The sequence below is a fragment of the Hippocampus zosterae genome, chromosome 16 (assembly GCF_025434085.1).
Source record: "Hippocampus zosterae strain Florida chromosome 16, ASM2543408v3, whole genome shotgun sequence".
Lineage (NCBI taxonomy): Eukaryota > Metazoa > Chordata > Actinopteri > Syngnathiformes > Syngnathidae > Hippocampus > Hippocampus zosterae.
The window spans coordinates 14,352,929-14,365,472 of NC_067466.1; the positions used below are offsets into that span (position 1 = coordinate 14,352,929).

The window sequence follows — 12,544 nt, forward strand, 5'->3', positions numbered from 1 at the left end:
CGAAACTTTCTGCGGCGCTCACTCAGCACAGAATCTTACAAAATTGAGCCCGCTATAATTGAAATGGCCATGAAATCAATTTCAAGCACATTGCAAATGGAAGTAGTGATAAGCCAAGTATTTAGTCTCTTTGGAAAAGTACTGTGAACATTCTAAAATAGAGAATGAATTAAAAACATGACGGGCCTGGTGCAGATAGGAAGACCCACGATAACGCTCATCATTCCCAAAAGTTTTTGGGCTGCTATTTATTTTTCGACATGATGTTTTTTGAAAGATGGATGAATACCTGTTTGGACCGCCGCAATGTTTTTGCTCCCTTCTCGCTTCCCTTCGGTAGTGTGAACGACTGCATCCTCTTTGTGAATGACGTTGACGTAAGAGAGGTGACACACAGCCAAGCTGTGGAGGCTCTGAAGGAAGCAGGTGCTATCGTCCGCCTCTACGTTCTCCGTCGGAAACCTGCGGCGGAGAAGATCACTGAGCTCAAACTTATCAAAGGGCCAAAAGGTACGTCAAAAGTGCGGATCCGAGATCAATTTTCCTGGCTCGAAGGATGACGTCATCACGGCTAAAATGTACTACTCTGGCTTGAGAACATTTTTCGAGGTATTGAGCCGTTCCTCTTTGGTTGGATGTGGACTTTTAAGGGCTAGGTTTCAGTATTGCCGGAGGAGTTGGAAACCAGCACATACCAGGAGATAACAGCATCTATGTCACCAAAATCATCGAAGGTGGAGCAGCACACAAAGATGGACGCCTGCAGATCGGGGATAAGATCTTGGCGGTCAGTCACTCTTTTATGATATTGCCACCCGCCACGATTCCACAATAGCAAAATAGCATTTTCAACTGCTCCTGTCAGTCACGGGCCCTTGATTCACCTTCACCCCCCCCCCACGCCCCTTAAGCCCCCCCGCCCCCCTGTCTCCCATTTAACCGAGCACGACATAGCCACACACATAGTGTATATTCATAACTATCAATAAATGAGTGGGATGTAATGTCAGAGCGTTACTGCCACCTGCTGGACACTAGACACAATAGCAGCTGACTTCTATGATGTTGTTTTAGCAATGAAAAATGAACTTGGTCTTGTTCCCTCTGCTTTCCGGGTGGATCTGACGATGCCAAAGTGTTGCCTTGATTATTTTGTGCTCAGAGGCCTCGTCTCGTTCACGCGATCCCTCGCGGCGTGATTGAATGCCTTCGCCTGTTTCTTTATGATCAACCGTTAATAGGTCAATAACGTCTGTCTGGAAGACGTCATGCATGAAGATGCGGTGGGGGCACTGAAGAACACAGCCGAGGTGGTGTACCTCAGGGTGGCCAAGCCCAACAACCTGTTTCTGAGCAACTCCTATAACCCTCCCGATCTCACCAACAGTAAGTCGACCTCAGAAAGGAATGCGGGGAATGCAAAGAAGACGGGATGGGAGGTCAGCGTGGTTGACATAAGGCAGCTAAAAACTGTTTGCCATCATGTCCAAGCTTTTGGTGAAAGCGCGTCCAATATTCTACACCCACGGAAAGAAGCAAATTTAGAAGAACAGTTAAAAATAGAGGCGCAAGGACATAGCATCTTTCTGAAATGACTGCAGATGAATGTGGGCGCCGTGCGAGAATTCAAAGATGGGGTCGAAAGGCTATCGGGCTTTGTATTAGGGATGCACCAATGCCCCCCCCCCACCCCTTCCCTCGCACCCCACCGCCAGAGCATGAGTAAAAATACTTGGGTGGCCAAAGTTTCATGCAAGCCGAAGCCGAACACTTTTGTTGCGACTGACATTTTAACATCGGACCACATGGTTTTTTTGGGGGGGGGGGGGCAGTCTCGCCAAACATTTCACTTCAATGTCGCCTGCAACACTTGAGGATCTTAGCTCGAGCATAAAACTGGCAGGACAACTGAAGTGATGTGTCACACCATCGCTTACTTCTCCTTCTTCTCTACTGTTTATTTTTTTTAACGGCTATTCTAGTTAAGGCGAAGTCGGTTATCGATGCCCGATGAACTATCACTTTCTAATTTCTATTTCCTAGCATATTCCCACATGGATACCGAACTCAGCCACCCCAACTACCTTGGCTCGGATTACCCGCAAGCCCTCACTCCCACCTCACCGAGTCGCTTTTCGCCTGTTCTACACGGCCTGATGGGCGACGACGACATCCCCAGGTGAGAAAATGTCACTTGAGCCCCATTGACAGGTTTGGAGCATTCCCCTCGGGTTTTCCTCTCCTTTTCCAGAGAACCTCGCCGGGTTCTCATTCACCGAGGCTCCACGGGTCTCGGATTCAATATCGTTGGGGGAGAAGACGGAGAGGGGATTTTTATCTCTTTCATCCTGGCAGGAGGGCCGGCCGACCTCAGCGGAGAGCTTCACAAGGGCGATCAGATCCTCAGTGTAAAGACGCGCTCGGCGGCTCGCCGACAATTAATTTTTGAGCGCGTGGCCGCTTAACGTTCCATCCGTGTTGACGTTTGTCAGGTGAACGGCGTGGACCTGCGAATGGCCACGCACGAGCAGGCGGCGGCGGCTCTGAAGAACGCCGGCCAGACGGTGACCATCATCGCTCAGTATAGACCGGACGGTAAAGCCCGGAAACCGCAGCACGTCAACAAGGTTTCTTTCAAGAATCTAAAATAGGATATTCGCGCTCCCCACAATCAGAGTACAGTCGTTTTGAGGCCAAGATCCACGACTTGAGGGAGCAGTTGATGAACAGCAGCATGGGCTCCGGGACCACCACGCTACGAAGCAATCCGAAGAGGGGCTTCTACATCAGGTACGTGTGTGAATATCTTCCGTTTTGAGACTAAATCCAGACTAAACGGAGATCTACAAAAGTGTGTGGGCATTCTAACCATATACTGATTCGGATCATTTGATTGCCTTTGGGAAGAACCGTTTTATCAGTGGAGTGCGGGTCATTATCATCAGCCTTAAAAACCCCACAGGATGGGATTGTGATTAACTCATTCACTCCCAAAGACGTTTTTAAACGTCTTTTCAGACTTGGTCTAGAATTGGCTGGTACTGAATGCGTTAAGGGCTGTAATGTGCTAGGGAAAAAAAAAACACAGCGGTCAGGGCAAGTGACTCATAATTGCGGCGCCGAGTTTGCATGTTCTCCCCGTGCCTGCGTGGGTTTTCTCCGGGTGCTAGGGGAAAAAAACAGCAGTCAGGACATGATTGTCTTGAAAAAAAAAAAATTAAAAAGGGTGTTGCTTCAGTGAAAAATGTCAATTTCGACTTGTAAGTGACTCATAATTGCGGCGCGGAGTTTGCATGTTCTCCCCGTGCAGGCGTGGGTTTTCTCCGGGTACTAGGGGAAAAAAACAGCGGTTTGTCTTGAAAAAAAAATTAAAAGGGTGTTGCTTCAGTGAAAATTTTCATTTTCGACTTCTAAGTGACTCATAATTGCGGCGCGGAGTTTGCATGTTCTCCCCGTGCCTGCCTGGGTTTTCTCCGGGTACTAGGGGAAAAAAAACAGCGGTCAGGGCGTGATTGTCTTGGGAAAAAAAATTAAAAGGGTGTTGCTTCAGTGAAAATTTTCATTTTCGACTTCTAAGTGACTCATAATTGCGGCGCGCAGTTTGCATGTTCTCCCCGTGCCTGCGTGGGTTTTCTCTGGGTGCTAGGGGGAAAAAAAACAGCGGTCAGGGCATGATTGTCTTGGAAAAAAAAATGAAAAGGGTGTTGCTTCAGTGAAAAATGTCAATTTCGACTTCTAAGTGACTCATAATTGCGGCGCAGAGTTTGCATGTTCTCCCCGTGCCTGCGTGGGTTTTCTCCGGGTGCTAGGGAAAAAAAACAGCGGTCAGGACATGATTGTCTTGAAAAAAAAATGAAAAGGGTGTTGCTTCAGTGAAAAATTTCAATTTCGACTTCTAAGTGACTCATAATTGCGGCGCCGAGTTTGCATGTTGTCCCGTGCCTGCGTGGGTTTTCTCCAGGTGCTAGGGGAAAAAAAACAGCGGTCAGGGCATGATTGTCTTGAAAAAAAAAAATTAAAATGGTGTTGCTTCAGTGAAAAATTTCAATTTCGACTTCTAAGTGACTCATAATTGCGGCGCGGAGTTTGCATGTTCACCCTGTGCCTGCGTGGGTTTTCTCCGGGTGCTCAGGTTTCCTCCCACATTCCGAAAACATGCGTGGCGGATTAATGCAACGCCTTAAATTGTCCCGAGGTGTTATTCCGAGCGCGAATGGTCGTTCGTCTTATGTATGCCCTTCGATCGGCCTGCGTGTCCCCCCCGCCGGGCAGTAAGCTCCAGCACGCCCGTCACCCTCGTGAGGATAAGCAGATGAGAAAATGGATGGAAGTGACTCATAAAAGGTTTAATAGTGTCCGGTAATGCAATTGCGACGGCCAATGTCGCGATGTGGAATCGATACGACGATTGTATTTTCCAAGGGCTCTGTTTGACTACGACAAGACGGCGGACTGCGGCTTCCTCAGCCAGGCGCTCGGCTTCAGGTTTGGGGACGTTCTCCACGTGTTGGACTGTGGGGACGAGGAATGGTGGCAGGCGCGCAAGGTCAGCCCCCAGAATGAGGCTGAGGAGGTTGGCTTCATTCCCAGCAAACACAGGTCAGACACACACGCCGTCCGTCACAATGCACAGCCCCGCCCCCCCCCACCCCCTGCCCCCTCCTCAATTCCTGCCTTTCATTTTGCTTTTCTTATGCTTCCGTGACCAGGGTGGAAAGAAAAGAGTGGTCACGCGTCAACACCAAAGAGAGGGTAGGTTCACAAAGCTCAGTGTTCCAGACTATCCCGCTTGGATTGTTTTTCATTTTAGCGTGTCAATCTTTATCCTCGTAGGATCACGGTCGGGACACGATGGGAACGCAAGGTAATTAGCAAGCTTCCTCGTCGCTACATTTGCAACACGAGAGCGGGATTTGGCACGTCATATATTGCCGAGACACAAAACGCTGTACTGCTCGCTAATATCATCGCTCTGAAGCAAGCTCTGTTCACGTACCATTTAATTCTCGGAAGAAAACCTGCGCGATCCTAATCGCCTCCTCCGTCTTTCCCGTGCTGGTTCATCATAAAGAAATCCGATTCTTTTCTCCTCCGTCACACACCTCGACACTCAACAAGCTCACAAATGCCAACACAAAGCTGAATGTGGTCCGACCGAGGCCAAAAGAAATCTGGCTGATTGCTTCCCTGATCTATCACCAGGGAGAGATAAAACATCGCACAGTTATGAGACCGTCACCCAAGTGGAAGGTAAGGCGGTCAAATCCGTCGACTTTTTCAATCGTTGTCATTTCCTACGCGTGCTAAATGTCCACGCTCTCTCTTCTCACTTCATTAGTTCACTACGCGAGGCCCATCATCATCCTGGGACCTGTGAAGGACAGAATAAACGATGACCTATTGTCCGAGTTCCCTGACAAGTTTGGCTCGTGTGTCCCGCGTAAGTAATGGCGCTGTCAATCAAATGGCCGACACGCGGCTGCAACGCCACTCGCGGCCTTTTTTTTTTCGTTTTTGTCGTATGAACAGACACGACGCGTCCCAAACGGGAGTACGAAGTGGATGGGCGGGACTACCACTTTGTGTCGTCAAGGGAACAGATGGAGAAAGACATCCAGAGCCATCGCTTCATCGAAGCGGGCCAGTATAACAGTCATCTGTACGGCACCAGTGTCCAGAGTGTCCGCGAGGTGGCTGAACAGGTGCGTACAAAAAAAAATAAAAAAAAAAAATAGCAAGAATATCGACCAGGATACCGAAACTTCATTTTCATACACTCCTACAAAATCTTGACGTTTGGTCATCCGGTAAATGTGAAAAACGTGCTTTTAATTGCCCGAGAAATATAATGTCTAGAGCGCAGGTGTTAAACCCAAGGCCCCGGGGCCAGATCTGGCCCGCCAGGTCATTTCACGTGGCCCGCGAAAGCAAATCAAACTTGTCAACTTCCATGATGCTAGCTGAAATCGCTATCACAACGTAAAATTCTTACACGTAATAAAGGGAAACAGTAACAGAAATGTGGCTCGAGACATAAATGAGTTTGACCCCCCCTGGTCTCGAGCAATGGTTGATATTTTTAGCTTTAGAAAAAAATCACATGCAGTTGAAAACGGTGTTGAAGTTACAACGCGGCTCGTTTGCGCACGCAGCAAGGGAAACACTGCATCCTGGACGTGTCGGCCAACGCTGTCCGACGACTACAAGCCGCTCAGCTTCATCCTATTGCCATCTTCGTCCGGCCTAAGTCGCTGGAGAATGTTCTGTACGTACACTTCAACTTGGCTCAAAATCAATTCATGCGTGTTGAAATGAAATACTGCAACAGATCCTTTTTTTTTTCTTGTGCGGACAGAGAGATTAACACTCGCCTGACCGAGGAGCAGGCCAGGAAAGGAATGGACCGAGCCCTCAAACTAGAACAAGATTTCCTCGAGTGTTTCTCCGGTAAGAGCAGAATACTGCGGAAGACTAAAATACACAACTTATATTGACTGCCAACAGGAACAGGTGGTTGCACGCTTGAATCCTAGCTGACGAGAACATATAGAGCGCTAACAGTTTTGCTGGCTAATTATATAGGAGGCACATGTAGCATGGAGTGGTAACTTTGCGTTTTTCACAATATTTTTTTTTTTTAATGTGGCAAAATAACACCTTTCAAAATAAAAAAAGGAAGGTGCAAAGTTGTACGCCTGCACGTGACTTTCATGCTAACCAGTGAATTTGGGTTCTGGCAACACCAGATGGTGAACGTCAGCTCAAGCATCTGCATTTGCACCCCGCTGCACTTTTAGTCGCAAAATTGCTCCATTTAATGCAAGAGAGACTTTCGATACAGATTTGTGTACATAGTTCCAGTTCATTGCACACGCCTATTTGATCACTCCAGATGGCGGTAATTTGTTGGGGTTGTTGTTGTTGTTGTTTTTTTTTAACTCTACCAACCAATGTTAAGCCGTGCACCTTTTGCAAGAATGCGCGGCACATTTACATTTTCGGCGCTTGACTTTTGAGAGGCCTCGGTATGTTTTGACATTTCGGAGACATTTTCGGGGCAAATACCAGCAGTCGGAGGAATATAAATGAGGTTGCACACCTACCAGAATTCAATCGCGTGCGGTTTCAGGTCTTGAACATCTTTTGGTTTCCCTTCTCTTTCCTTGTCCTGCAGCTGTCGTCGAAGGAGATAGCTTTGAAGAGGTCTATCACAAAGTAAAGACAGTGATCGAGGAGCAATCAGGGCCTTATATTTGGATTCCCACCCGGGAGAGGCTGTGATGCCCTCCCTGCCCCGCATATCATCGACCGTTTCACGCCACCCTTCACCGCCGAGCCGGCCGCGCCTCCTGGGCCGTCCTCCAGCGAGGCTTCACTGAAGAAGACAGATAACAAAAAACAGGAAGTGATGACGTGAGAAAAAAAAACAGACGGACACACAGTGATGTGTAATTAGACTGAAACAGACGTAATTAGTATTCCACTTCCATGAGGCTGACGCCACGTTCACACCTGGCACTAAAAAGCCATTTCACACCCCCAAACCGGGGACACAAGATATCTGGGAGACAGTTGGTGTCAGAATGAATGTGTGGCGATGACGAGGAACACACCTCAGCTTTTGTTCCTCGGCATTTAGCAGAGCGAAAATGTCCTCACATCCAAAGGAGTCGAATCAATGGGATGAGTTCCGGCATATCCCGGATGCATTTTGGTGTCAAGTGTGAACTGTTGCATATCTCATCTGTGGCGAAAACAGTCTGGAGGTAAACAAGACATCAGGTTTGAGCAGAGATGTAAAAAAAAAAAAAGGTAGTACAGGGTGACATGGGTGGACCCCAAGGTACTTTGAAGCCTCCAACTGACATGAAGGTGCCCTAAAAGACTTTGGTTACCCTATTTTCTTGTTTCCCGTCCGCTGACTATCTGTCCACCAGTCAACTCTGCCTTGTTTCAGGACAGAAAATGAGTAGTGGGGTGCTGCTGAGACCCCCATGGCCAAAAAACGTCTTCTATGGGCTATAATCAGTGTTTGTTTTTTTTCTCGGTTCTGAAGTGAACTCGAAAAATCCAACCCCAGTGACCAAGACTGATCACTCGTCAAATATCAAAAGGCACTATTATTGAAAGGCTGTGGAAACTATTATAATGAGAGAAGGGGGTGGGGGGTGGCTGGAAAAAAATCCTTTAAAAAAGCAAGTTAAGGAGAGTGTGAGTGAGTTTTTGAAGCATGTCTCGCGATAAAAGAATAGAGATACGGTCACTTGTGAGCAGAGCAGAAAGTATTGACACACACGTTAGCCTCCTTCTGCGCACGCCACGCCCACGCACGTCCGCTAACACGAATTGTAACCTCAGCTGTAAGCTAGCAGAGCCCTCGGCAAGAGGCGTCGTCTGTTCTGACCTTCGTGTGGTCACAAACCTGGATGAATGTTATCACTCTCTGAGCACCAACAGCGGAGATTGAACGCAGCCATCACTCTTCCGAACCGAACCCCCTTTTCAGCCACAGACATCCACACTGTTTCCCAGTGGCTGTCCTAAAAGCCATGACGTCACGGCGTTTGCGTGTGGGAGGCACAGGTCTTCTTTTACTCTCTTTACGCTTCCGATTCTACTCTGCTTTCTCCCCTTTTGTGACCGTAAATATTAAAGCTAAGTCACAAATAAATGGTCTATATATATATATATACAAATATAAATATATACACATATATCTTTTTTATGACAATTTCTATCAGGACTATAGTCTGTACAAAAAAAAAACTATATATATCTCCAAACACGTTCCATTGGTTCCTTTGTTTGAATTTGGAGTTTGATTTGTGGAATTTAATCACTCAGCGAAAAGCTACACAGAAACGTTGAATGTGAAGGAGACCTCACGAGTACACGTGACGTGTGAGTCGTCAGTTGAAAACCAACGGACACGTGACGTCGATGCAATGCAGATGTGTGTGAGTGTGCGCAAGGGTACTTAAACTATGAAATGTAGATGATACTATTTGAGAAAATCTCTCCTTTGTAAACACCCACGATCGGTTGCGATGTGTAATGGGTGGTGTGCGTACGGGTGCAAGAGAGAGTGTAAGACGCGCACGCGGTGTAAGTGCAATACGGCGATGATGTTATGCAAAGAGGGTTAGACAGTATGTGTCCAGATTTTAAATTATTAATTGCACTGAAAGCATTTTACTCCACAGGTAAAAAAAAAAAAAGGCGAAAAAGCAAAAGGATTTTTCCAAGGTTTTATGAAGCATGTGTTTGTGTTGAGTTCTTTTTTCATTTTACTGAATTCTTAAGAGTGCAGGTAAAGTTTTGATTGCTCAGTCATATTTATTGTTGATTTTTTTTTCTTTTGTTCACTGACTTCCTTCAGATCCCGACGGGAGAGCCGAAGCTCGCTGATGACAAATATCAATTTATGTTTTGTTTATTTATTTGAAATTGTCTGTATATTTTTATATTATTTTCCACATACGAGAGAGGGTTTTTTTATTTGTTTGTTTTTTTGCGGTCTTGCTGTACATAAGACGCCGTCTGACTTTAGAGTTAGCCGTGGACACTGCAGAATTGATGCAATTGATGCAAACTACTGAATCCTACGGCCCAATTTAACACACACACACATTCACACACACACGCACATATATGAAGCAAGTATTCAGCCACATCCATGAATCGAATGTTTCAGTTTGTTCTTTTGAGGGTTACGTGTATTTCTTAATTTCTCAATATCTCTCTCAGCCATCCATATCATAGTGTGATATTCTTCATTAAAAGAAAGTATCTTAATTTTTACAGAAGAGACTGATGACAAACAGTCAACTGATGCAGAAAATTACATTTAACAAATGACAATATCAAGCAAATGAAAATGTTCCAGTTCAGTGAAGCGCTTGTTGTAAATTAGCTATGACATAATAAAATTGATTTAAAATGCTTTTGAGAATGGACTCCGAAGGCTTGTTTATTTGGATTTACGTTGGACATACAGTAAATGTGTTGCGCAATCTGGGTTGATGGTTTGCGGTGCCACCAGGGGAGGGCACTCCTTCTCCGTTTATAAACTCTCATGCTGCCTCCGAACTTCCTCATCTTTGCAACCATTTCTTCCCGACGAAAGCACACAGGGGAGGATCTTTGTGAATATGGCAAACAATAGTCTGTGCGTGTGCGCATGCAAATGAATGCAAAACATGAAAAGTGCCATTTCATGCCAAGCCTTAAGAAGAATATATTGGGCTTATTTTCTTCAAACAGGCACAGAAATAATGATGATAAGATTCTCCTAACCTATTTAGCCCTGTTATGCCGGGCGTACACAAAACCAAGACTTCCATAATTACTGTAAGCGACTCATTAGGCGCAGTCATTTTACAGCAGAGGATAAAGAATATACGCCGGTGTGTATCGTCATGTTGTCAAGCGACATGCGCCGTTTGTGTTGAACTATCTGTTGCTTGAAGCCCCAACATTGTTGATGTTATTCCATCTATGCCTTTTCCCATTCTGTGCTAGCATTAAGCTAACAGAGCTAAATGCTTTTGTGGTTGCTTTAAACGCAACGTATAATTCTTTGAGTCATTATAAGTCTTGACAGAAGCAGTTTAACCTGTCAGCAGCAAATTTCTTCTTTTTTTTTCCTGTTTTATATTCTCATCAGTAGGCCCACTCATATATTCCCAGTGTGATTAAACGACTCGGAAGCGTCATAAAAACAAAAAAGTCATAAAAACATTTATTTCGCCCCAAAAAATGTTCAGAAACTTAATCCTAACAACCGCTTTCAAAAATTCATTTTTTTTTTTTATTAGACCGATTCCCAGTTCCCATACGAACAAAAGGCCGCGACTGTTTTTAATATAATGTATGTCTTTCAAGATACCAGCGGTCGTGTGGTCATAGCCTCATGTGTTTTCTCTTTAATTTGGAAAATTTCAAGATGTTCCAAGTCAGAAATGCGCCACTAATTTTCTGCAAGCATCCTGTTATTGCTGCCAGCAGGCCAAATAAATCTCACAGAAGAAACTGAAGGAATGCTTTCAAATTGCATCATTAAATCAAGCCGGTGATTAGGGTACCATTTCAGTTCCTATGTAAGTGAGCGTAGAAGCTTGCAGAGCGAAATTAGCGTGATGATTTGCTTCACAATGCGGGATCAAGGTGAAATTCTTTTCATGTCATCCCTATTAAATTACCAGGATAAATTATTGCCTTTTTTTTGTTCAGAAAGAAGCTAATTTCCTCTCTGTAAGTCTGCGGTGCGTCATTGAAACGAAAAAAAAAAAATAGCAGCTGATATATAAGCAGCCTGATGTGGAGTGGAAACCCGAGCTGAAGAACTGGAAAAAGAAAAAAAAAAAGGATTTCCGAGGCGACTTAAAAGTGGTTGACTTCTGTCTGAAACCATTGAAGCAGTGCAGCCTTACACAAACGATCAAAGACGGTATCATCATCATCAGCGGAGCAAAAAGCAAAACACTTGTCATTTGGAGCTTTCGCAGTCTCCTTCCTCGAGTGCCGCAAAGCATTCAGTCCAAAAATGGCGCTTAATTAATGACATGTAGCATGAAGGTTTCCATTGCGCGACAGATTTGACGCGGGAGTTTTTAATACCGAGCAGATTTCAAAACCGGGTTGATTGCATGGTTAAATTTTAGATTTCGGAAAAAAATTCAGCTGCGAGTCATCAGTCTCCGCAACATGGCGGCTATCGGCGTCATTTGTTACCTCCATTGCAAACGTGACAGCTCCAGTCGCGAGTGGAGGCTCCAACAGCTGCCTTCGATTGTCATATTCTATTATTTATTTCAGCGTGCTGAGCGGCTCTTACTCATTCGCTCTTTGCGTCGTCGCCCCCAAACTATTTTTCGGAGCTATTTGGCCCGTCAAGTCCCAGCTGGCTACTTCGAACCGTGCGCTCATTTGTCACGTGTTGGTCAATCGGGTTCATGTCATGTGCAGCTTTATGTGTGTACCGTGGGGAGCTAACAGAGTTGAGTTATACTCATATTGAATTTTTGGGTGAGTGGAAGATGTACACACGCCTGCAGCCTGAAGCTACCACACTCGTATTAACAATCAGTTGAGTCTTTCGCCACCAAACATTTGCGAGGTGTGTTCTTCCCAATGAGGGTGACACTGAAAAGGGTTGAAAATGAGCGGTGACATCGGGTTTGGATTTTTTCATTGAATAATGGGTGGTGCTATGAAGCTTTTCATGCTGAGTTAAAAAAAAAAACAGCATTTCACAGCAGAAGTCAATATTCATCCATTCATTTTCTGATCTGCTGTATTATCACAAAAGTGTGCTGAAGCTTATCCCTGCTGTCTTTGAGCAGTAGGTGGGGGACACCCTGAACCGGTTGCCAGACGATCGCAAGGCACACAGAGATGAACGATCCACGCTCACACCTAGGGACAGTTTAGAGTGTTCCATCAGCCTGCCATGCATGTTTTTGGAATGTGGGAGGAAACCGGAGTACCCGGAGAAAACCCACACAGGAGCACATGCAAACTCCACATAGGAAGGCCAAAGCTG

General features: G+C 45.6%; 1 protein-coding gene across 1 annotated transcript in view; it reads left to right on the forward strand.

The window, feature by feature from the left end:
• LOC127588121 (disks large homolog 4) overlaps nt 1-8,159 on the forward strand; it is a 28,803-nt gene extending 20,644 nt beyond the window's left edge. Inside the window, exons 7-22 of the mRNA XM_052046696.1 lie at nt 341-510; nt 651-787; nt 1,242-1,386; nt 2,044-2,179; nt 2,252-2,408; nt 2,493-2,595; nt 2,676-2,790; nt 4,423-4,599; nt 4,710-4,752; nt 4,834-4,864; nt 5,203-5,250; nt 5,339-5,440; nt 5,530-5,702; nt 6,153-6,265; nt 6,356-6,447; nt 7,175-8,159. Of these exons, the coding sequence (XP_051902656.1) occupies nt 341-510; nt 651-787; nt 1,242-1,386; nt 2,044-2,179; nt 2,252-2,408; nt 2,493-2,595; nt 2,676-2,790; nt 4,423-4,599; nt 4,710-4,752; nt 4,834-4,864; nt 5,203-5,250; nt 5,339-5,440; nt 5,530-5,702; nt 6,153-6,265; nt 6,356-6,447; nt 7,175-7,281 (1,849 nt within the window). The 3' untranslated portion in view covers nt 7,282-8,159. The remainder of the gene's footprint in view (nt 1-340; nt 511-650; nt 788-1,241; nt 1,387-2,043; nt 2,180-2,251; nt 2,409-2,492; nt 2,596-2,675; nt 2,791-4,422; nt 4,600-4,709; nt 4,753-4,833; nt 4,865-5,202; nt 5,251-5,338; nt 5,441-5,529; nt 5,703-6,152; nt 6,266-6,355; nt 6,448-7,174) is intronic.
• Nucleotides 8,160-12,544: the final 4,385 nt, after the last annotated feature.